We start from the raw sequence: 25,915 nt of genomic DNA, 5'->3' as shown, positions 1-25,915 counted from the left end.
GCTTTCCTAATTCAACCTCCATCACTAAGCATTTTCTCGCCTAAGCAATAACCCAAACTGCCTCCCAACACACACACACACACACACACACACACACACACACACACACACACACACACACTCACTTCCCTGTGAAGTAGCAGACCGCATCTTCACGTTTCTCATCTACATTTTTTTTCCTTTCTGTCTCTCCTCAGCTCCCTCTCCCACTCTATCCGCCACACAACCCTTCTCACATAGTACCCCAAGCTTTCTTTCAGCTCCACTTCTTTTTCACCACCATCTCCTTCCTCTCTGACTCATTCTCAACTCCTCCCCTCAGAGATATTTTAGGCCAGGCCACTTGAAACATATCACCATCCCTCCCACCCTCCTTATCTTCAAGTGAATAACACGTTTCTGAGGCGGGTGGCCCCCGCTTAGAAACAGGTGAGTAATGAGTACAGGCCTCTCTAATTAACAAGCAACTATTTCTTAGCCATGCATGATTAGTCGCACATGATCTATGTGTGGACAGGTTTTCTCCGGCAGTGCAAATGTTTACAGTGGCACAAGTTTCAAAAAGTATGCATCAGATTCAGAAAGACATCTCATTACAGCAAAAATCTTAGTGTACTATATATGAGCATGGTGAGTAATTATGCGGAGTGCCTTTCTTTTTCAAAAGAGTTCACTGGAGAGTGAAGTCGCTCCAGCTATTCCCAATGCCTGCAGTTATGTGATTTATGTGATTTCCCCTGAATGTATTGTCCCATCCTTTAGCTCTCTTATATTCAATTGTTTTGATGGATCTTCTAAAACAACACATTTTTTCAATAAGGAAATATATCGTATTATGTTCTGTTCAGGGTTTCTATATTGGGATTTTCCAACAAGTGTCCTCAAAGAGGAGTCATTTCTTTAGGGTTCGTTTTTTTTCCAGTATATTTTTCAAAGATCACCATTTCAGCTCGAAGGAGTCTCTCAGAGCATCTAGCTCATTTTTAACAAGCAGCATCCTCTTTCGGATAAAGGATTTGTCTTTTGCACCTCAGAAATATCCATCACAACAAGTGGCTGCAACTCAACAAGGCACACAAAGGCTCAGTTACATTTCGACTACATATTAGAATGGGCGAGACAGACTTTGATCTACAGTACATGGTATGACTGTTAGTGCCAGACATGGCGTTTTGCAGCATCTCTGAAACGCCTGGTGTTTTCAAGTCACCTAAGTGCATGAATCCATGGAGGCATCCTGCCTTGTTGACAGCCTTGTGTTGGGAATGCAATAGTGTGGAGAGACTTTACTGGGCCCACGATAGTGCCCTCAAAGACAACAGAGCATTATTTGAAAGCTACAATTAACTCGTAATGTTGCTGACCGCGTTTGTGGCCATAGATACTACCATCAGTATAACCTGCAATGTCACAAAGCATTCATCATCTCAGGATGGCTCCAGGAACATGACAGTGGATTCCATTTACTCCAATAGCAGTGCACAATCTACAGATCTAAAGCCAGCAGAGCTTTTGGCAGGAGGTGGACCAGGGGGTTTGAGGATGATGTGGAATGGCAGCTGAGAAGCAATAAATCCAGTAACTTTTTGTTCCAAAGCATTTTGTGACACGTCTGTACAAGCCTGTCCATTTCTGAGAGGTTGGGTCATCACAGTACCCTCAATGCACAGCCTCAGAATGGTAGTAACAAAAGCTTACAAACAAGTGAAAAACATGCAACTACTTTAATTATTTGTAATCTCATAAAATGATTAAATGTTGTTTTTTAGGGTTACTGTACAGTACTGAACAACACTGTTGTCCCACCTGCGATGCTGCTATCACATCAATTGGAGAGGGAAAACAATGGAAATGATTTCCTCAATAAGAATCCTCAAATTGCTAAATAATAGAGCTTCTGAGGAAATAAAAAAAAATCCAGGTCTCTAATACAGTACGTCCTTTAAAGCACCCCATTTACCTCTTGTAGTTAAACACCATCTCCTTCATCAGAGAGATCATCCGAGACTGCACTCATCCTGACTCTGCTCCATTTCACCCGCTTGCCTCAGGCAGATGTTTCAGGGCTGCAAGGTCCTTCCACCAAAATAACTGAAATCAAATTTTGCCACTACTATAAATGTTAACTCCCACACAGCACCATCACAGGCAACAGCAGCATCATTGTTTTCATTAACACGGAACTGTCCTGTATATCTGACTGGTCTGCACATTTTGTGCACTCACTGCTGTTTGTGAATTATGTCTGCTGAAGGCAAATTGCACCGGTTCTGTTGTGTGGTAATGAAAGCAATTTTTCCTTCTGGTGGGGTCACATTAAGAATTTACAATGGCATTTTTCTAGTCTATTTACCTGTATATTTAGCCATGAAAAAGAAAAGTGCACAATAAAACTGTGGAAGTACTTGATGACATCCTCTCAAAAATACAATATACTTTCAAAAATAGCACAGTAAGTACACAATGTGCAATAACTACTAGCATTTAATTCCAGCAATTGACCCAAAGTATTGTTCTCTTTTAGTGTTTTCATAGTCATTTAACCTCCTTTTGATCATCATTATTTACCAGCAGAAACTATATTTGACAAAGTGACTTATTGAGTTCAGTTTGCTGGTTATATGGAATTGGGACCATTTATCCCCTCTGCCCTGAGGAAGCCAGTTACTTTTTCATAACTGTAACAGTCCCTGACAGCTGCTGACAAATTTCTTCTCCTTCCCAGTTCCCTTCGGCTAAAGTCCAGTTTGACATTCTTGCCAACTTATCCAACACATTAAAGTCCTCAAGTCTTGCATTGTCTCACAAATTCACTTACATATTTTCTAATATATTAGGTATCAGCTGGGGTGTTTTTATTCTGAAGTGAAAAATGTATGAATTATGAAACCGACCAATTTAATACTACATACTTAGTTCGAAGTTAGACCAGCTGTTGCCTTCTTTTAAATTCAGTGATGAGTTGACAACGTAATTAAATCATTAAAGCTCATTAATATAGGCATTTTTGAAAGACCCTCTTTTTGATTTGATAGTCGATTTCAAATTATTTCTTGGACAATTTCCTATTTATCCAGCTGCACATCTTACTTCATCTTCTTGTGATTTTGGACAATATATACAAAAACAAAACAGTATTTGAAATCATTTGAACCATTTTTCAGACACTATTATCTGAATCAAGCCTTCTATACTCTTATGGAAGCTTTTGTCCTGGTGGACATCAATACTGCTGTTTTCATTTCTGCTTATTATTTAGTGCTTATCATCACTGGTTTCTTATTAGCAAATTTCACAATGTTCCTATGAAATGCTAAAATATTTTACCACATTAGTACTTAATAAGTCTTACATCTTTTCAAGGCACTGTTTATGATTGACATTCAAGAAAGAAAATCTTCAGGCAAAGGATTTTTACGTCAGTCAGATTGTGATTTCTCATCTGAAGTAACTGAATCAGAAACACAACAGTTGAATTTTGTTCCTAGCAAGATGTTAAAAAAAATATACATTTTATTTTTTTTTCTTTTGAATGTGTATGACTAACAAGGTTTGCCTTTCAAGTTGCTCTAAAACTGCTTTCATTTATTTTCTTCTGTGGATCTCACACTGCTTCTTTCCTTTAACGATCTTAAGCTCTCTCTCTCTCACACACACACACGAACACACGCACACACACACACCACCTCTCTTAATCTATGTCTGCTGAAGTGGTCTTTAATGAGGTGTGAACAGCGGACCACAACCCTCTCTCTCTCCCTCCTTTTTCATCTTTCCTCTCTCTCTCACCCCTGAGAGCGACAGAAACAGACCAACAGAGTGACAAAGACATACAGCGAGCGACAGACAGATAGGAGAGGGAGAGAAGGCGATGTGAGAGTTAATGGGAGAGAACAAGGTCTTTTTTTCATTACTCCATCCATCATCATGTGATCACAGCGAGAGCAGATCAAAGGGCCTGTGAGGGACAATTTAAAGATTTTCTCCCCAGCTGATACCGAAGTCAGGCCTTTCGATGTTTATGTGTGCAGGAATGTGTGTGTAATACTGTTTGTGTGTCTGTGTGTAGGGAAGCAGGTCAGCCTGGATGTGTTTCTCACCCCTCAGCGAAAAGCCTGCCCACGCCCACTTATGATAACCCACCACAGAGTTGTGGTTTTGTAGATGAAGACCAGCCAGTTTCACTAATGCATCTCAAATCTGTGTGTGTCTGTGTGAGTTAGCGTGCCTTCCAGCATGGCAGAATCCCACTGACAAACAGCACATCAGCAGCATGCCCTTGATTTGGATATAAAGGCAGAATTCATCCTAGAGTTAAACAGCCTTCTCCCACTTTGTTACCTTTAGCTTTAAACTGAGCTTATTAAAAAATGTGCCTGAACATTGATTACCTGCCAGGATTGGGATTTCACCTTCAACTGGCTCATTGCAACCTGCATATCAAACATTTCAAATGAGAGAGAGCCTCTATATTCCTGGTTGTCCACTTAAATTGCAAAGTGAGGCTACCACAGTGAGCAGACTGCCATGCCCTTTTAATTGAGACACAATAGATTAATCCTGTTCGCTCAGATGGAATTCTGGAGTTGGGAGTTGTCACAGTCAAAGGACATAGGAGACTCAGTTTCAAGGTGGTAAAAAGGCAGCAGTAGTGTGTGTTCCCTCTGGTCTTAGCAGAAGCTCCCGTTTGTGCAGGTCCACATTTAAAGATAAAATTGGGGGTGCCCCGGTAGCCAAATAGTCAAGGCACATACCGTATAACGAAATGATTCAGGCCGGGGACCTTGGTTACATTTTATGCCTATCTATCCCTTCTCTAATTTCCTGTCTGCCTCTATACTAAGAACTGTCCAATGAAGGCAAAAATGAAGAAAAGAAGCCCCAAAAAGGGATACAATTGGATAAAGTGCAGATGACAGAGAAATATCAAATTGCTGTAGGAATATTTTTAAAATATATTGACTTTAGAAGTTACAATAAAACAGTTAAATATCCCCTCCAGACTATAATATAATGGACAAAATGTTTCCTTAGATCTTTGTCCAGTAGGTAAATATGATGCATTTGTGTTGGGGTGATAGCTCCACCTTTTAAAATTAATTTTAGATCTCTTTCATGCCTCAGATTTTTCTCTCCATTTGCATATATAGTATCAGAGACCAGTTGGTTTTGAGAACAAAAATGTGCTGTGTTAAGTCATGTTGTATTAATAGCACATGACTAAATATCTAGGTATAGTCACAAGGAGCAGTGTTAAACTTTAAGGTTTTTTTTTCAACCTGTGCCACATTTTCCATTTTCCTGTTTTTAACATCCTAGCAGTTTAATTGTGTAACTTCAAACACTATCATGCTTTCCTACAGTACCTCCAGGTATGACTGGAGGCATGTGCCAGCAGTGCTTTACTATAATGCGTAACACTTGGCCAACAAAATCGCCAACAGTTAGAGAATAAGTGATTTAATATGTTCATTTGACATACATTTGACAGTACTGCAGTTGCACGTATATTTGGATCCTAGTTGGATTTGGGTAATTATCACAATTATGCTATTGCATTTTCTGTGTTTTTGTTTTATCAAATCAAAATGTAATCATCTTTATTTATATAGCACTTTAAACACAACATAGTTTATCCAAAGTGCTTAACAGAACACACACAGAAAAACAAAAAGAAGGAAATCATTAACGCAAATATATAATGTAAAACTTTGAAACTCACTTTAACAGTATAGGCAACGAGTTGTGGCTCCATGTTTGATGTTTGTATCCCCAGCTGAGCTCTCTTTTCATGTTACTATAAATACATGCAGCCACATCCCTGCCTGTGCACCATTTTCTCTCTTCAAATTCAGCACTGTTTTGTGTAAGACAAACCATCAGAGTTGAAAAAGTCATAATGAAACAAAATAGTCTACGCATATTTCATCAAGAAAAAGGGAATTATGGGAATGAGATTTCTTTACATGGCATTAAACTGCGCCAGGCACAGGGAAAGGCATTGTTTTCTATGGTTCTTTTTTGAATTTGTAATTAATCAGCCAATATTGGCATTTTCCCCATGCTTTTCAGCCCACTCCACAAATTGCATGAGCCTTTATTTAAAACAACAGTATGGTCAATTGATTGGACAGAACAATGGAAGGGTTCCTTTATTGGTGAGTGGACATGAGCGAAGGAAAGTTCTTTGGCTAAAAATAGTGCCTTTTGAAATAAGTGCATCCAAACCAATCAAGAGCTGGTACCAACAGAGGACACACTGTATCTGGTCCCTTGTGTTTTTTAATATGTCACCAATAGCGTTTGACATTTTGAGTTTATTGGCTCATCAGACATGTTGGCTCAAAAAGTCTGCAGACTTCTTACATTTATTGCGGTGTTTCTTGAAGAAAATGCTTTTAAAATGGTTTGTTTTTCTGCAGAGCTACAAGTCTCAACATATTCTGCTACTATTTCATTGTATCTAAAAATGAAATCAAGCTAATCAAGTATTTTTTTTTGTTTCTTCATTGCAATTAGAGGCGCAAACATTTTTGTTGAAATGCCTGAAATGGCCTGTGTTTAGGTTTACCTGACAGTAACCTCTAGCAGCAGTGCTAATTATTGTCAGGAGCAAAGACAGAAGTAACATGATGTTGGTTTCTTTTTCCCGTAACCAGGTTGCTCAAACTTCGACCCTTAGAACGTGGCAGAACAGAAAAATGGTCAAATGTAAATCTGCATGTAGTCTTTACAAAGATTGAGATATGAATTAGCTGTCTTTGACAAAATGCAATTAACGCCAAAATAGTTCAAATTAAATTGCTGAATCTCGCCTACAGAATCGCACTTAGTAGTGGAAAAGTGAATTTCAAAGGTCTTGCAGTTGCATCATAAAACTCTCAGCTGCCATGTATTGCACAAACATTAAGGCCAAATGGTGCTTGAAATGCTCATTGAAAAAGAAGGCTTTATATCTGCTTTGATAAGTTATCACCAGATAACTGGAGTATGGAGGAACCGGGTTTTTCAATGTGAACTTTGAAAACCTTCCTCCATTCTCCTTTTCTCCAGGTTCAGTTCAGCGATCACTCCTCCAGTCAAACCACCAAGTCATTTGTACTGAAACAAGCCTCGTCCCTCTGAGTATTTCCAAGCGTGCACAGATAGAAAACCTCTCTGATGCCACTTTGAAGACTAGAACCAATTAGGGAATCATTATAATGAGTGCAAGTCTTTTGTTACTCAGCAGCTGTCTAATTGGAGTTGGTGTATTTTGGAAGGGCGTTGGGACGAAGGCTGTTCTAATGGAACTGTGATACACTTTTTTTTAAATCAGCAAACCGCTTTCACAATGTATACCACATTGCTTGTGCAGAACGTTTTCTTTTAATTTAAAAACAAATAATTATTCATGTTATTATAATAGATACCGTAAGCATTTATGATATTTCAAGAAACTCTCATTTTTCAATCATATTAGCTGTACACAGCTGAAAATACTGCATCTCCTGCTGCAGCTCTTAACCTTCCCATGCCCACTGCAGCTGTAAAGGATTTTTACCTTAGGGTATACTGGATATTCAGGAATGGTTGACTAGTTACACAGCTGCTGTATATACAGCACAGTTTGTATGCAGTCCATGTCAAAGCCATATCATCACTTACACACTCGTTCTGACGAGGAACGAATAGCATTAGTATTGAAGCAGCTGCTTCTTTGAAAGCATGTGCATTGATGTTCAAAGCTTTGAATGGGTAATTCTGAGTCACAGTAATTCATCCATTTTCTTCTCTTTCCACTCTTTAAATGTTGTATTTCCATGTATTTGTTCCCATCTTAATGCAGCCTTTATTGTGGTCTTTAATGAATAAATCATACTCCCACTGTCCATGAGGGAGAAAGATGTGAAATTTAATGTGCTCTTCCTTTTCTCTCTGTTTGTCTTCTCGCAGCTCCCCTGACAGACAAGCCGCCAAAAATCCTTTCCCCCTCGGAGAGCCAAATGAGCGTCATAGAGATGGCAATAGGTAAGGAGACACATTTCATTCCCCACACTGATAGCTTGTTTTCTATCCGTCGATGGAACGTGTGGTATCATGCTTGTGGCATATGATCCTCACAATGGCATCGGTTCAAATTTCTAGATTACTTACGATGAAAGCCAATTCCCTCAAAGTAGGTCCTGTTCTGCTTAACCGTGGCTTTGTTTTGACCAATATGTTCAATCCTACTTTGCTGTGCATATACGGTGGAAGTATTGGGGTCAAAATGGCAGGCCTCCATTCTAATTTCCACTGTTTTTACACATAGCTATACAGTACTTTATCATATTTTAGTAACAGTCCTCCTTTTCCCATTTTAATTTGTTGTTGATGCTGTTTACTGTTAATGCAAACTCAACATATCCTCCGGGTTTACCTGTTGTACTAATAGAATTAGTGCTGATTATCCTGAAATGATAAAGACAACACAGTCATGTCATACTCACCTCTCTGTTGCTCCTAGTTTCTCTTTTTGAAAGACATACTGTTTTGAAGCACTAACTGATTAAAATTGCTTCTACGTTTTTTCTGTCACTGTTAAGCTACTTAACACTTCCAGCAGGTTGAGTTGAATAATGCCTCTTTCCGAGCAGGTGTTTGAAGTGAAAAACATCTGCAGGAAGCATTAAGTTCTACTGAGAGTAGCTGAAAGCTGAACAAAAAAAATAATATAATAATATAGTGAAAACTGTATTTTTGGTACACTCAGCAGATTGGTTAGTATGACTGTGTTGTTGTAGTAATGGAATTATTGCCGTGGATATATACAGTAGATTATGCTGAATTTACCATGTGAGTTATAGTAATTTCAACCCCAAAAGTGCAAATTCAGTCAAATTCAATAAGACAAAAACATTGAAACTAGTTGCTAGCATTGGAATGTTTTGTGTTTGTTGACCTTTTTTGATCTCAAATACTTTCCTATAAGTTTAATTTGTTTGGGATCTGCACAGATCTGACTTGAAGTAACCAAAATGTTCAGTACAGGATTTTCAATTAGGTCTGTTCTCTGACTATGCCCTTTTATGAATGGACCTTGAGTTTTCATCTAGATAGAAGAAAAATAGGATGACTCATTCGACACACGACGCCCTCGACGCTTTTTCTCCTCCTATCCTATGGAGTGCCTTGTCATTGTATACTGATCACATCTAAATTTGTTGTCTTGTGCAACACGGATGCTGCTTGTGTTCGTTCAGCTGTAATGAGTCAGTAATGAATCAAAGTGGTACCTTTTGCGTTACCAAAAATGTATGATTTTAGCATTACTTTAAATGATTACCTCAAATTCTGCCTCATGTGGCTGCCTCGGAATGGTAGTCTTCCGTTTGCCTTACCAGCTTTTGATGCACGGGCTCATGGGAAAATTCCCGCTTTGTGCCTTATTGGGCGATAGCTCAGCTGTTGGTGGAAGGGAAAATGGGTCATGATGGAGGTTTCCTTTGAAGTGAATTCTTCATGGGCTGATGAACACAACTGGCTTGTATAGAGGTAAACGGTGGCAATCAGAAAATAGGCGCAAATCATCGTAGCTTTAAATTGATGATGGATAAAAGCCTCTCTGGCTTTTTTCATCTGATTAAGTGTTTGATAGTGGATGATGGCGATTTTCAAAATCCATTACCTGATAGCTTAGAGAACAGGCAATAATGGTCCAAAGAAAAGAAATGTGCTGCTTTTCTTGTTTTGGGGTTAATATATATTTTTGTAACTTTACTTTTTACTATAATTTATTTTAGCTTTCCAGACCTTCATCCCCTAACTATATCAGATTGGATTTTCCTCTTGATTTAGATTTGGAAGTGGATGTGGATTAGTAGATAGTTTTATGCTCCTCCTTCACCTCTGCACCCATTGATATTCTACACAGAGTCAGCACCTCTGTGTACATAATATATGAACACGTACTTGATTTCTCTCTGCCTGTACAAGCCTCTATCGCTTCCTCTCAGTGTTAGGCTAGCATGCGCTTCATGTCATCCACAAAGAGCCCAGTCAAACACAGCACATCCTTTCAGGGTTGTGCCTGGTTTGGCGGAATTTTAATATTCATTCTCCCGTGAAATATAGAAGCATAAATGGCTACAGCAGACACTTAATTAGGCAGGTGAGAGGAAGAAAGCGAGAGGAGAGGGGGAAAGGCGAATGTGGAGAGACACTTTTCAGGCTCTTGTTATGTAACTCAAGGGATGAACAGAGCAATCTGTAAATGGGGGGGCCCAATTAATCAGCACTCATCGTCCGTGGCCCACTCCCTATTTTGTCTCCTAATGGATGAGGTTCCTCAGTTATAATTGATTAAATGTAAAACATGTTGTATAAATGCTCTTCTCAGCCCTCGGTGGGCATGTCTTTCCACTGCTTTCTCTGTGGGACAGATCTGTTGCAGTTTGGGTCTGTAATACAGTCTGACAGATCAATGTGCGCTGCTTTCACTCTTGTGCACTGGTAGAATAATTGTCTGCAGTCAAGCCAAGCAGACTAACTGCAGTGCAAGTCTGTTTCTCGTAGAGTGCTAATGTGTACGATTTCTAAACCCTAAACACTTTGACAACGGGGTGATTTATTTCCTTAATGCATGAACATGTTTGTGCCACTTCTATGTTCTTGAACACAACACAACCAGGGATCACAGCTCCAGTCACAAACCTGCTTCTTTAGCCTTTATTTTGCTGCCAGGTTTGATTTGTTATAATGCTGTTTTTTTTATGCAGGGCTGACGTGTCACTTGCGGCCTTACTTGCCTACCTATCCTGACATTTTATTTCAGGGTTAGATTGAATTCACGGCCATTGTGGCACTTGTGTTTGTGATGTTCATTCTGGGAATATCCAACAAGTTCCCCAGTGATCCTGATTGGCTGAAAACTTCAAGCCCTTTCAACTGCCTCCTTCCTCAAGAAATCACACTTCATCCCCTGACACTTGACATTACGACACCGCAGCGAGTTTTTTGAAATTGCAGCAGAGAGAAAACAAGGGGATGGTGTCTGAGGCTCTTTGCAAAATTCCTCCAAAATACACTTTTTAGCTCTCACATGAATGTTTTAAGAAGCCACCATTTTGTCATACTGTTATGCATCATTGATCTGTAATATTCAATGCATCCCGAGAGTTGTATTATGTTAGAGTAATTGAATTGATTATTTTGGTGTATTTCCTTCCCTCAAAACTGCCTTGGTTTCTTGTCCTCTTGTGTGTCAGTTATTGATTTGCTTTGTTTCCCACAATGCCTTTTGGGACCCTTTAGGGAATGGGAGTGGATTTGTTGTTTTCAGTTAAAGCTGGGCAGTAGCGCAGCAGCTAATTGTGAACACATGAAAGGGTCGATGGTCACAGATACAACCCCTACCTCAAAACACAAACTCCATTTAGGCTGCTGTCCAGTATATTGAAATAAATGTTTCCCTGTATGACTGTAGTTGTCAACAAACAGTCAACAATGACTTTGATGACACCAAAGCTAGATATGTACCGTTGTTTGCTTTTAGACTATGTAATTATTATATATATAAATACGTATTATATATAATAATTTATGCTTGTACTAGTAAAAGTATTTGTAAAAGCCAATTTTGTCCACTTATCCATGAGTGTGTCGTATGAATACAAATAACCAAATAACAAAATGAGTGCCAGAAATGGGTGGCCAAAGGTACGTGGACACCCTTATTCATATATTTTTGGTGTAGTCCTCGGCTGTTTTCCACTCTTGTGGAAAGCCTTCCCAGAAGAGTGGGGGCAGTTAAAGCAGCATATTATTGCATATGATTTGAAATGTTCAACGACCAAATATAGGTTTGATGTCAGGATGTCCATATACTTTTGGCCTTGTAGTGTAGCATCATGAGAACAGAATCGGGCGTATTATTACAAGTAAATTAGTAATGACTTTGTACGTCATCTTAGTAGTAGTAGAAGATCCAACATATTAGTTTCGAACCGCCACCAAGTAATACAAAAGGCGTCCTTTTAATTACATAGTTTGAAAATCCGTATCACTTCCTGTCGGAAAGGCTCATCATGGAAATCCCTTTGGTCGATGCAGCCTTTTCTCTAACAAACAACCTTTTCTCTTGAGCTTCTTCATTTGTTGGTTGGTGAATAATAATAATAGTAAACTGGAAATTGGTCTTCAGTCACTCATCAGAGGGAGTTACATTGTTTAATGATACAGTATGAACAGAGGATACCTCAAAACAAAACCATCATTATCCTGAATTGACTTGGAGTCTGCAGCCACATAAAATTAGAATTTGCAGTCCTTTGGTAATGATAGGGTTAGCACATCAATATACTGTTATTCTTAGGCAGGTCAGGTTGCTATGAGACCCCCCTTTTCTTGTAACTGACATTGAAACCTTCAAATTAAGACTTGACGAATCCAGATCCTTCTGTAAATTTCTACTTCTGTGTGTGTGTGTGTGTGTGTGTGTGTGTGTGTGTGTGTGTGTGTGTGTGTGTGTGTGTGTGTGTGTGTGTGTGTGTGTGTGTGTGTGTGTGTGTGTGTGTGTTTTACATCCTCTGCAGTAGGCCTGCAGCGACGCGTCGATGACGTCGACGCATCGACGTCAAAATTACGTCGACGTCGTATTTTTGCGTCGACACTTCGCCACACACATATGTGGGAGACCAAAACATTGCAGGAAACAGCAACCTCCTCACAGAATTCCCAACAAAGCCCTGCAAAAAGCCCCATGAAAAGAAGAAGTCCTAAAAAAACAGCTCGCCCTTAATCATCGAGGGTATGGGAATACTTAAGTAGTCCCAAGTACTAACGTTAGCTAAATTAATTTCATGTTTGTGTAGTGTGTTGTGTAGCCTGCGCACTTAGGTGGTGCTAGCTAACTATCTTAGCTCTCCGTGCAGTTTGTTCGTGCTAGGTTAGTAGCTAACGTTAACGTTAGCTAGCTACTGGCGCCTAGGCAGCTGTGTTTAGCTAACGTTAGTTATCATCTAATGTTGGCTTGAATGGTAGCTAGCTTACAGCTGCAGAACACAGCTATCTATAGTAGCTAACGTTAGCTAACGTGAACGTTAGCTACTAACCTAGCACGAACAAACTGCACAGAGAGCTAAGATGCGTTGGTTAGCCTAGCACCACCAAAGTGCACAGCTGCATTAGCATGTAAACCTACAGAATAGCAGTTAAGAGAGTCAGTTTGATTATGCATCAGGTTTTATGTTGGGACTGTTATGTTGTGTTAAACAATCCAAGGAATGTCTGTACTGTGCACTGCACAGTGTTTTTCTTTTTTGCACTACAACTTGATTTTTTTGAACAAGAGAGTTATGTTGGTACTGTAAAAGAGTAAACAGGCTGGCCTTTCATTTTGTATAACAGTAAAATAATTATTTTATTTTGTGTAAAGCAGAAGATTTTTTGCTGTGCAAAATTGTTTAATAAAATATATTAAGAATTTTTTGGTATTTATTTGAGATACATTATGGTTTTTATTAATCGAGCAACAGAAAAATAATCGTTATATTAATCGTCCAATTAGTCGTTAGATTAGTCGACTAATCGATAAAATAATCGCCCGATTAATCGTTTAATAAATAATCATTTACCCCCAGCTCTACTCTGCAGGAACAGAGCACCATTAGGAAGAAATAATTAACTGCACTTAGACAGCAGACAAAATGTCAACTTTCAGCACACTGAGAATGTGGGTGAAACTCAGTTCAACAGATGGTCTTGAAATGTATAACCTTTACTTGACTTTATCAATCTATGAATGTTGATCATCCCATTATCCTGGAGCACATTCCTTACTGTAGCTGTATGGATTTGATCTTCTACCAGTGTAATGTTTGGGATCTTGTCACATTGATTTAGGCACCATTTTCAATATTTAATGATTTATGTTGTTGTCCTGCTGTGGGATGAAGGCACGCCATGCCACAGCGAGGTAGACGTGTGTGATAGATCATGTTCAAGGTAAATACCATGAGTGCTGGAGAAAGAATGTAAAGGTTGAAGGGTCAGGAAGACATGATTATCACTTGAGGTTTTTATTGATTTTGGTGTTTTTCTCACTTACATAAAAACTCAACTCTTAACCTTTTTTAAATTTTTATTAGGCAAGGCGAGTTTATTTACATGCAGTTTATTTACATTTTTACATGCATTTCAAACAGGCAATTTAAAGTGCTTTACATAATGTATTAAGTACAGTATGTATAACAGCACCAGACAGGAGAGGTGTGAAAGCACAGTCAAGTTTATTTCCATAGCTCAGCACAAGAATTAGAAATATATATTTTTTTTTTATTATTTTATTTTTTTTAAAGATAATTTTCATTTTCATTTTTCACTCGATACAATGCAGCAACTCGGTGTAATATTCGGTACATTCTGCAGGCAGGCAAACATCATCCTCTAGCTCGCACTCAGGTAGTCTCGTGCTTTAAGCTTGGAAGTTCTCATCGAACCATGAGACACATTTTACCTTCACAAAGAAAAAGAAAGTCTCACGCAGCACAGCCTCAGTAACACCTATCCCCGTTATCACACACTCTCTGTTTCACATACACACCAGCCATCCCTCTAAATGTCACAGACTCGGCAGAACGCTCCATCGATGCCAAAGGTTCAGAGGCCCCAGGATCAATATTACATCATCTCTCTCAATTAGGGCATATTTATTCCCCTCAAGTTATTGTACATCTGCGAGTGATCGTATCTGTATTCCTGGCAAGCCTCCAGATGAGTCGAGGCCCTGCGGGGAAGGGAAGACGGAGTGAGATAAAGATGAAGAGAGGGGAGGAAACAGAATGAGAGAGAAATGAAGGTAGGGGGAGTTTAGTCAAAGACTCGCAGCAAGGGAGAAAAAGTGAGCGAGATCATTTCAGATTCACAGAGGGGATGAAATATGGTGGTGTCTTACCTAGAGTTATTACAGATGAAAGTGGATACAAGACAGCACACTCTCCCAAATGGTTAATATGCCCTGCAGCATGGAAGCATAAATCGTGACTGTCATATTATAGGGGGAGTTGTTGGTGGTGATTGGAAGGGATTCTTGGCAAAAGAATGCTCCCATTAGTGTTTTACATAAGTACGGTAATGAGGGGGACGGTCTGTGCAAGCGCTTCAGGAGACCTGATCGGCCCAATGGACCGAAGAAGGCTAAGTTTACTCAACACTTGGAGGAAACTCACCAGAGCATGACTGCATGGCTGATATCATTCTCACATTTTGGATAGTGATTGAACTTAAAAGTCAAGCTATCCCACATTGACTGTTCCCTCGCTCTGCTTCCCGTCAACGGCTCCCACCTGCATCCTTGTACCTGTCTCTGTGAACTAAGAGGAAAAATGGCTGAAGGCATTTGCTCTCCTTAACAGAAAATAGCATCAAGAACTGGCCAAGGCACTTGAGTATAAAGATATACTGCCTCTTGACTGTGCCAGCCATACTTCCCGTCTCTGGATAGATCTATTAATCATAAATTGGGCTTTGGCATGTAGTTTAGAGAAAGTCTGGTTGTTGTTTTCTATTTTTATGTTTAAGGACTGAAGTGTTACTGCATTGCACCTGCATGTAGGCACTCTGTAATATCACACAACTTTGTCAGACTTGTATATTTTTGCAGATCGATAGATTATAAAGCTGTTTGAGGAGAGCTACAAACCCACTGACACAAGAACAGACTGTTCATGAAACATCTTAAGTGTGACTTTTTCAAAATGAAACCGTATCTCCAGAATAAACCTTGATTTGAACAATTCTGCAAACCACTGGATTAGTTTAAATTACATTTTAAAAAGTTCAATGCCAATATAAGGTAGTAGTTTTAAAATGATTTCCTTCTGAAATCATTTTGCATAACAACTACAATGTGCTGAAGGTTAAGGAAAGATTGTGGTTATGGTTAAAAGAAAATCAGTTAGTTGTTGGACAGGACACAAAGTCTTTTGCACCACGTACACACACTGAACATTGGCACTGGGCCTAAATTGTGCGCTGCAGAGTCGTCCAATATGAACGTAATTCATTTGGACAGCCCAAAGTTGTTGTTGGAGCAGCCGATAAAGCAAAGCCCAGCATGCTCTTGGTGATTTGCAGGTGAAAAGACATCTAGGTGTCTAATAAAATCCGATAAACATGGTTGGAAAGTTCATGTTTTCAGCCTTCTACGCTTTGTTGCTACAGTATATTGTTGTTTCAACAATAAAGTCACAACATGCAGCAGGTTCTACAAGATAATCTGGAGATATTTTCTGTCAAAAGCTGCAATGAAGTTAAATGAAAAGGATAAAACCTTTGTAGCTACGCTACAGCGTTTAGACGAGAGATGCCACTGCACTCCTGCCTGCTTCTTTGGTTCACACTATAAGTTGCAGTTCACCACAGTTTAACATTTAACAGCTGTGCTATTCAGGCTGACAAAGCTGCAGTAGCGGTGTGTGTAGAACCTTATGTTTCAGTACAACAACCCCTTCAGGCGCTTCCTCTGTGATTGTCACTCTGGTGCTTTTAGGTTTGTTTCAGCACAGTGTAACTTTAAAGCCGCACATTTTGGGGGGTTCTCACTGGATTTTTGCTACTATTTCCATTTCTTTATGCTCCTTCCAGTACCGTCATGTATCCGTAGCTTCTGCACTATAGCAGCTATAGACCCCGTCTGATCGTCAACTTCATTCAAACGTTGGCATATGAATTACCAACAGCAGGAAGACTCACTCAGTTACTCATTCAACACTGTGGGACAGCTTGGCACCCAAGAGCCACCTGCTTTACAATGAAATGCACCTTTTAGTGTGGCAGTTAAGCACAGTGATTTTTACAGCCATTAGAGTAGCCCTCAGTTTAACTTCAACACAGCAGTGTCACCTTGCTCTTTTGTGAGCCACTATTCAAAAACTTCAACTGCTAGCAGGCGGCGGGGACATTAATTTGCTCTGGTGACTCGAAGATAATCTTTTCATTCTAATTTCTTAGGTTGTTGGATGCCTTTTTTCTGTTTTATTTTATCCCTGAATTGTGTTGAGCTATTTAACCTCTGAATTCAGAGAGAAACAGAGCAGCTTGCATTTTTATTTTATTCATCAGCCTCTCCTGTAAAGCCAAGTTCCACAGCTAAACCCACAGCCAAAATGCAAACCCTGCAAACTTTTCCCTCTGCATCATTCCCTTGACGATGCATGTGTGTTGCCTGGTTGAACTAATTGCCCTCGCTGTATTTCCAGCCAAACAGGTGGCCATATTGGTTTTCCTTCTGGCTTCGTTTATGTGACTGTGCTTCCAGGTTGGACAGAGATGACAGTGTCTTCTCTCCGCCCGGAGCGTGACCTTGGTTGGGCGATGCTCCCTCTGCACTGCCTTTGGTCTCACATTGGTCTTTTGGGCCAACTTCTGATTGTGTACGGGTTATTTTGTGTGTTTGAGACAGAGAGAGATAGAGTGGCCTCTGATGTCTAGCCAGAAAAAGGGCCAGGATCACGGTCAGGAGGGGAGGGAGATGACAGTGGCAGCAAACTTTAGCAAGTGACACATAAGAACACATTGAGAGCACAGATCTATGATGTCATGATACAGCTGCTGCACAAACACACACATACACCAAATGTTTGTGCACATACAGGCAAATTCTTCAAACAGGCAGAAACACAAGCTAATGTTCAGCGTTCGTCACACATTCACACTCTAAACTAACACACAGACAAAGGTCTTATGCATCTTTTACCACTTCACACTCACCTCAGGGGGTTTGTACGTGCTAAAGCAATCTGATATGGTCAGATTTGTCTTTCTCCTAACAGATACAGTTTTTGTCTGCTTTGTGTTGGTCCATTGTATCTACAGATGTGGTCCTCTGTTTGCTCCGTGGGCGGTAATGCTACAGAGAATAATACTGTGTCAGATGAAATGTGGTGGTTATTTGTCTCATAACTGCTATGAGTCAGGCAACACCTTGTTTCTATACCTTGGGTAAAAAAACAATATTTTCTTCCTAGGCAGTGGGAGGGATAATGACATGCTCAGAAAGGCCCTGACCTCTCTCCAGTCCAAAATAGAATAAAATAGAACAGATATAATAGAACATAGAGTGTTGTTGTCCTCGTACAGTACCATGTCATCTCTACAGCTTCTTTTTATGCATGATGACGACTTTGTTGCACTGGTAAGTGTTGTTACTAGTTATTGTGCCCTTGCTCTTAACACTGTTAACAGGAATTAAGAGTGTCTTTACTTATATTTTACCCTGTTTACATTATTTTTTAACCAATTAATTAATTCTGTTTTGTATTGAAAAATGTGTTTAAAAAAAGAGAGAGTATTGTAAAGACTGTAAGCAAACTTGTTTTCACTCTACCTTTTAATTATTTTCTCTCCAGTATCATTATTCAAAGCTATTTTATAGTTTTAGCTATTTCATAGTTTTTTCTAAAGGGAAAAGAGATGGGTCAGCTAAACAGTTATGCTGTATTTTAGCCATCAAATTATGCATTTGTAGATATTTTAAAAAGTGGGTATAGGGAATTTTACTTTAATTTAGGTTCACTTCTTTAATTTTTCAAATGCAGAGAGACATTTTTTAAATCCAGGGTCAGAAGTGCCAGGTTTAAAGCAGGGTGTTAATTGTGCTGTACAATTGTACCAGTATACATTTGCAAAATCTAAGCCACCTCCATCATTGAGTAAATACAATAAAGTAGGTACATACATACATCTGAATATTTTTATTGTCCCCTGCGAGTTAACAAATGCATTATTTTATATGCAAAACATTATCACTACTATTGCACTGTTTGTTTATAGTATAGATTACTTTTTAGAATACATAGATTAGTGCACTTTTATGTTGCATTTTATTGCAAGTTGCATTGTGGGAGAAAAGATTCCATCAAACTCCCTCACTCAAAGATAGTGTGGTTTTACTCTGCACGGTAGCTGGACTTGTATGTACAGTTGTGTTCAAAATAATAGCAGTCCAACATCACTAACCTCATAAATCAAATTTTTTGGTAGAAGTGATATTTCTACATGGCAAATAATTTACTATTAAGTGTTGTAGAGTCATAGACATGCATGCTGCTCATTCTGTGTAATTGAAACTGTAATTGAAAGGGGCATGTTAAAAATAATAGCAGTATTGTGTACAATTAGTGAGGTGATTGATTCTGTGAAGAAACAGGTGTCAATCATGGCCCATATTTAAGGAAGGAAGGAAGCAAATGTTGTGCATGCTGGTTATAGTGCATTTCACACTGAAATACTCAACAAAATGGGTAATTCCAGACATTGCTCTGAGGAACAGCAGACTTTGATTAAAAAGTTGATTGGAGAGGGGAAAACATATAAAGAAGTGCAGAAAATTATAGGCTGCTCAGCCAAAATGATTTCAAATGCCTTGAAATGGCATCCAAACGACGTGGGAAAAAAACAATCAACTACCATTCGAATGGATCAAAGAATAGCCAAAATGGCAAACACTCAACCAATGATCAGCTCCAGGAAAATCAAAGAAGACTTAAAGTTACCTGTGAGTACTGTTACGATCAGAAGAAGGCCATGTGAAGCAAAGCTATCAGCTAGAAGTCCCATTGCTGAAAAAAAGACATGTACTGAATAGGTTGAAGTTTGCCAAAGGACACATTGACTGGCCAAAGGAGAAATGGGGCAACATTCAGTGGACTGATGAGAGCAAAATTGTTCTTTTTGGGTCTAGGGGCCGCAGACAGTTTGTCCGACGACCCCCATGCACTGAATTGTTATAGGGATGTTTCTCATACTGTGGTGTTGGGCCTATTTATCGCATACCAGGGATCATGGATCAGTTTCAATACATCAAAATACTTGAAGAGGTCATGTTGCCTTATGCTGAAGAGGAAATGCCTTTGAAATGGGTCTTGCAACAAGACAATGACCCAAAACACACCAGTAAGCGAGCAAAGTCTTGGTTCCAGATGGACAAGATTGATGTTATGGAGTGGCCAGCCCAATCCCCAGACCTCAATCCCATAGAAAACTTGTGGGGTGACATCAAAAATGCTGTTTCTGAGGCAAAACCCAGTAATGCAGAGGAATTGTGGAATGTAGTTCAATCGTCCTGGGCTGGAATACCTGTTCACAGGTGCCAGAAGTTGGTCGACTCCATGCAACACAGATGTGAAGCAGTTGTCAGAAATAATGGTTATGCAACTAAATATTAGTGCAGTGATTCAAAGTAAAGCAAACCCTTGAGACATTTTTCAGTTGATACAGTAAATGTTTGAGTTTGTAAAGAAAAATGCAAATACTGCTATTTTTTTGAACAGCCTAATATTCCTTTTTCTTCACTTTCTGGAAAGGTATAACACAAACTTTATCAATTTTGGTCATGTTTTGATTTGGAATTGAATGTGCAGTGTTCCCAATGCATTGATATTATGGAATTAAAAGCTATTCTAAGGATTTTGAGCATTATTCACTTTTTTAAACACACTGCTATTATTCTGAACACAACTGTAGGTATACTCAGGTTTCCACTGTAATCAAAGTAGAGTGCAGTTGGGACAATGCTTAGGAGTAGGCAGTTCCTCACCGAGCATGTTGGGTGATAGTCACAAGACGTACTTGCCAATATGAAATTCAAAATAGTTACTTCACAGTTCAACACATTGTTTAAAAAAAAAAAAAAAAAAAAAAAAAAACATGTCCCCAGCAATTAAACCAAAGTGCCCAGAAAATCATATGTTGTAAAGATTTCATTTTTTTCCCCTTAGTTCCTAGTGAGAGAACCCACAGCCATAGCCACTGCCAGCTGTATTGGCAGCCACTCAGGTTTAATCTCTAAGACTCTTGCTAACTGTAACGTGGAAGCCTCCCTCTCTCAAACCCACACCAGACCAGGCTATTCAATCTCTCTGCCAGCCATAGGGCAGATAGAAGATATTGAGCATCCTTCCATGCAGTGACGCAGTATTAATATTGATTTCAATTATGACAGCAACGTACTTAGACAAAGTGTTTTTCAAAGGGCTTGTGCATGTGTGGATCCTTGTGCCATTAGTTGCTGTAGCTGGTGGACAGGCATCAACAACAGATTTTTCAGAATTTTCTTTCTTTTTTTAAATATAATTGTCCCTAATAGGACTGGATTGGTCCTTTTTTCTATGTTCCATCACATGCAGTGTTTTCAGGTTTTTAATGTCCCTGACAGATCTACTGCAAAATGTTAAATCGTACAGAAGACAGAAGGTCTTGGATTAAGTCGTTAAACCACTTTCCTCAGTAAGTAAGCCTTAAGTAAGTATAGGCAAATAAAACCACTTGGTTAAGGTCCGCAAAAGATCATCGTCATGGTGACATCCAGATGGTTCCATTAGGTTTGTCCAAGTATTCGCTCCCCCTCTAACACTCGGGGCTAAAGCTGCCAGTTTTCAGTCACCAACTATCACTTAACATTTTGTGCACTCTTTGGCGATTTGATTTAGTTTTTTTATGACTGAGGAAGATTTACATCCTTGCACACAGACTGGCAACACAGATACATAAAAACAGACAGGAAGAGCTCATTCTGTCTCTCCCCTACTTCTTCACTTGTCTAACACTTCTTTTTTTTTTTTTCCCTCTCCCCTTCTCTGACACTCATAATATTCAGACAAATAATGATACAGTTCCCTAGCCATTATCATCCAGATCCAATGCTGTCACTCATGCTGAGTTCCTCCGATTGCCTGAGTGGGTCCGTGCTCTTGTTGTAAGTGCAAGTATTATTCTTGATGTAAAATGTTTATGTATATATTAGTCACTACTTTAGTGGGAACTGAGATGCAGTAAATTTGCTTTATCTATCTATTTGGATCCAGACTTGGCTGTTTAAGTATGGACGCTGTCACATTTCACACACACAGATCAAAACTTTGTTACAAAATACAAAACTTTTCCCCCCAACCAGCAGTCAAAGAGCAAATATACCGAGAAACCAAACTCAACGATGGCTCAGTGTGCTTTTTCTTCTCCACCATCACCTTCTCTAGCAGTCAAGAAGAAGAGTAAACCTAAATATGTACAGTGTGTGTCTTCCTGACACCACATGCATACATGGTAATGAAGTCCTAGCTACTTTCAAAACTTCAAACAGTTATCGCCCGTTGCCACTTAGGGCCGTCAAAGTGCAAAAGTTCCCAGCGCAGACAGCCTTAACCACTCCAAAGTTACACCAACAAACATCTTGAGTTTCGTTTATTTGGCAAGCAGAAGTAGAACTTGGCTGAGCTGTCTTTCTGTGATCTTGATTTTTTATTTTACAGACACAGATTATAAATTGAAAGTGGCATCAAAGTATCATAAATAAATCAATCCTTGAGGAAAAGCATCACCAAGCAAAATTCAGATTGTATTGATGCCACTGGGAAAATGTATTTCTGCATGACATTTACGCCTAAAATATTAGGTCCACCTCCTAATATTGAGTGTAGTCCATTTGCACAATCAATAACCTGTCTCCACTCAATGCTCGGTCGAGTAGATAAATAAGGTTTTCTCTGGATAAACCTAATTAGCCCATTTCATGGAAGAAGCAGGTGGCATTGATATTTAACACACTTGTTTTTTTTGGATGTGTGAAAGAAAAACAGCACTAACCTATCAACACCAGGCAGCTTCAGAGTCTCTAGGCTGTGAAGTTGATTGCTGCCAAGTCACCCCTGTGTGTGTGTGTGTGTGTGTGTGTGTGTGTGTGTGTGTGTGTGTGTGTGTGTGTGTGTGTGTGTGTGTGTGTGTGTGTGTGTGTGTGCGTGCGTGCGTGCGTGTGTGTGCGTGCGTGCGTGCGCCTGTGGTGCTCTGTTGTATAAGTTGTGTGTGTTTGAGTGAGTGTGTGTGTGTGTGTGTGTGTGTGTGTATTGTCCCAGTTTAGAAGACCCAGAGCTATGACTCATCAACTAATAAAGCAGGAGGCGAAGGGAGAGTGTCTGTTGTGCGTGCGTGCGTGCGTGCGTGCGTGCGTGCGTGCGTTTGTGTGTGCATGCATGCGTGTGTGTGTGTGTGTGTATAAGAGAGAGAGAGATTCCTACGTCTTTGCCAGTATGTTTCTATGCTTTTTGTAGATTTGTGTTTTTACTCATATTTTAGTTCCCTTTTTTTAGTGTGTAAAAGGGTAAAATAAGCTCAGCAAAAGTGAACCATGGGGGCAGTTGTGTTAGTGCTTTCACTTCTTTACCTGGTACAGCTGTACACATATACAGTTAGTCGATGCAAAAAAACAATACTCAAACAATGTCCACTTCTAATTTCCTAATTCTAATTTAGTGTGCCCTCACACAAAAATGTCAAAGTGCAGTACAGTATAGTTGCAGTGTTATGAGCAGCTGTGGATTTGCCAACTGATGTTCATGCTCATAACATTTTATGTTTTTGTGTTGATGCTACATACATGGCTGCTACAGGACTAATAGAGACAATAATTTATGTTAATTTCTGCTCTCAGTGTTTGTTCAGTTGATTCTTATAGTTCATTAGTCACCATTAAATACAGTTTACATTATTATCAGTGTTGTGCAGAAAACTCCATTAAATATAATGGAGTCCAATTGCTGCACGCTGGACTAGTTCCAGCATAGAATGCCGAAAAATAGTGCAATGCTACTTGTAGCTGCTTAACCATTGCTAAACAATAACATAATGCATCACTTTCTGCATCAGTTGTTGACACAATGAGAAGACCATTAAGTAGTATCTTAACTTCCTTAATATATGTATGTGCACTGTGAGGCATCAATCTAAAGTGCCCTGAGCCTAATTATTAGACTATTAGTAGAGAGGCCCTTTGATATGATGGATCAGAAGGGTAGGCTTTATTGGTTGGAGTTTGTGGGTACAGTGCCAGTGTGTGCCAGCTTTCACACAATTTAAATCAGTACACGGCAATGGCGTGTGATGCTTGTGCCAATCCGAATTGATGGCCTGTGCAGCAAGAAAATAAAATGCCATGTATACACATTGAAAGGATTATTAAACAAGGATTACAGGGCACAGGCACCAGGACCCAAGGGCGCCAAGTCTGATCTACTTTTGTATGTATTTTTTTCTTCAATGATACAGCTGCACAGTGCATACTGAAGGTACAGTTAGCTGGCATTAAAAGAAATTTAACAAAATAACCTAACAATAACATGAACCACAGGTTGTCTTCTCTGGTTTCCTCAAACATTTTGTATAGTACCCTATAGTATTTTGTATAAAATCTCCAGCATGGACTTCAGTTGCAGTTTTCAACCAACAGCAGTTACAGTTATAGTTAAAAGATAAGGCATAATTTAATACTTTTCTTTTTGATACCTTGTCTGTAGCACTCCAAGTCCATTGGTATCAGGTTTGAATTGAATTTTTTAATTAAAAAGAAGGTTCATCAGTTCCAGCTGGGCACTGTGGCTTTTAGAAAATATTACTCAAATAGGAATAAATGTTGCATTGGTTTGGGAATGTTTCAGCTGTGGATTAAACTAAAACTAGAGAATGGTAACATATTTTTTACGTCTGACTTTAAATAGAAAATGTGCTTTTTCTGTCTTTGTCCCAATTTGCAAGCTATCTAAAAATAATTGTAATTTGGCCTGTATAGTAGTTGCTTATTCTAGGCTTAGTAGGTTAGTTACAGGCCCTAACAGACAGTGGTTTAACTTGTATGTTGTACAGTATATGTGCGTTGTTGTTGAATAAGGTATGTTATAGTGTTCACTATTTTGTTGGGTGTTGATATATTTTCAACTCCTGTATTCCCAACATGGTTTGAAGGCACACACACACACACACACACACACACACACACACACACACACACACACACACACACACAGAGTAGAAGGCCACGTTTCACAGAATTTGACAATAAGTTATGGCTTTTGCAGTATTGATTTTTCTCTGTTAGACAGGATGTCCAGTAGACACATTCTGACGGGTTGTCATGATTGTTAACATTTGTAGTTGGCCTTTACCAGCTAATGTTAGTGCTGATTTTGTAAAGGTGGTAATAATGTCAGCTAAACGTCAGTCATGCGGGAAAAAAAAAAAAAAAGGTTGGAGTAAGAACTAGAAAGTTTGCCAGGGTGAAGGCATGGCTGCCGGTCGCTCAGTCCAAACACTTCCTTTGTATTGTACTTAATACATTAATATGCACTCATGGTTAGGGAGTGTTACAGTAATAAGCATAGACCTGTGACCAGAACTGACTGCAAGTGTATTCAAATTAATAGTTAAAAAGTTATCTCAACAGCATTTCAATAGCAATGAGTCCGCTTACAGGTACAGTATATTTGCTAAAGGCTAGAGGATTGATTCTTCAGTGTTTGGCCTTGGGTAAAAGTTATTTCCGTTCATAACTACTGACTGAATTAATTCCGTTTTAAGGTGGACTTTGGGCAAAGCTCTAGGGATCTTACATTAGAATGGAAGTCACTTTATTATCAACATGCACCAATAGTGATCAGACTTTTGTTTGAAATAAAAGCCCAACCAAGAACCAAACCGACCAAGAGAAGCCTTCACATACTGCACACTGAGCTCCCCTCAAAGAAACCCATCTTTAAACAAGCATATCTTCTCTGGAGGGCCTACAAATCAAGGGCATGCACCATATCACGCTCAAACACTACGTCATTTTTAAATTTTTTATCCACAGAAGTGGATGACTCATCAAGTAAAAAGGCAGAACCAACGCACCACCGAAGGCACGATCATCAAACACTGAATCAAATTGGATCGTGCCGTTCATGTGCGTACGTGTTCGTGGGTTCTGCAGGGTTTCCGCTGTAATTGAGACGGCTGCATGCGTATACAGCAGCGTTGCATCTTTATATCTCCGTGTCATATTTGTCAGGGAGTATAATGAAGCATATCTACGCTCATCCAACAGCTGTCAATCTGCCAGCCGCTCTACACTCATCCCACGTCTGGTGGAGAA

At 39.4% G+C, this 25,915-nt stretch overlaps 1 protein-coding gene across 4 annotated transcripts in view; it reads left to right on the top strand.

Annotated features, from left to right (window-relative positions):
• LOC116044636 (interleukin-1 receptor accessory protein-like 1) overlaps positions 1 to 25,915 on the top strand; it is a 281,380-nt gene that overhangs the window by 178,095 nt on the left and 77,370 nt on the right. For all 4 annotated transcript variants that reach the window (XM_031292002.2, XM_035998500.1, XM_035998501.1 and 1 more), the window contains one exon: positions 7,936 to 8,010. In XM_031292002.2, the coding sequence (XP_031147862.1) occupies positions 7,936 to 8,010 (75 nt within the window). The remainder of the gene's footprint in view (positions 1 to 7,935; positions 8,011 to 25,915) is intronic.

Source organism: Sander lucioperca, chromosome 24, assembly GCF_008315115.2.
Source record: "Sander lucioperca isolate FBNREF2018 chromosome 24, SLUC_FBN_1.2, whole genome shotgun sequence".
Lineage (NCBI taxonomy): Eukaryota > Metazoa > Chordata > Actinopteri > Perciformes > Percidae > Sander > Sander lucioperca.
Note: the sequence above shows the minus strand (reverse complement) of the source record. Positions and strands in the feature narration are given on the sequence as shown.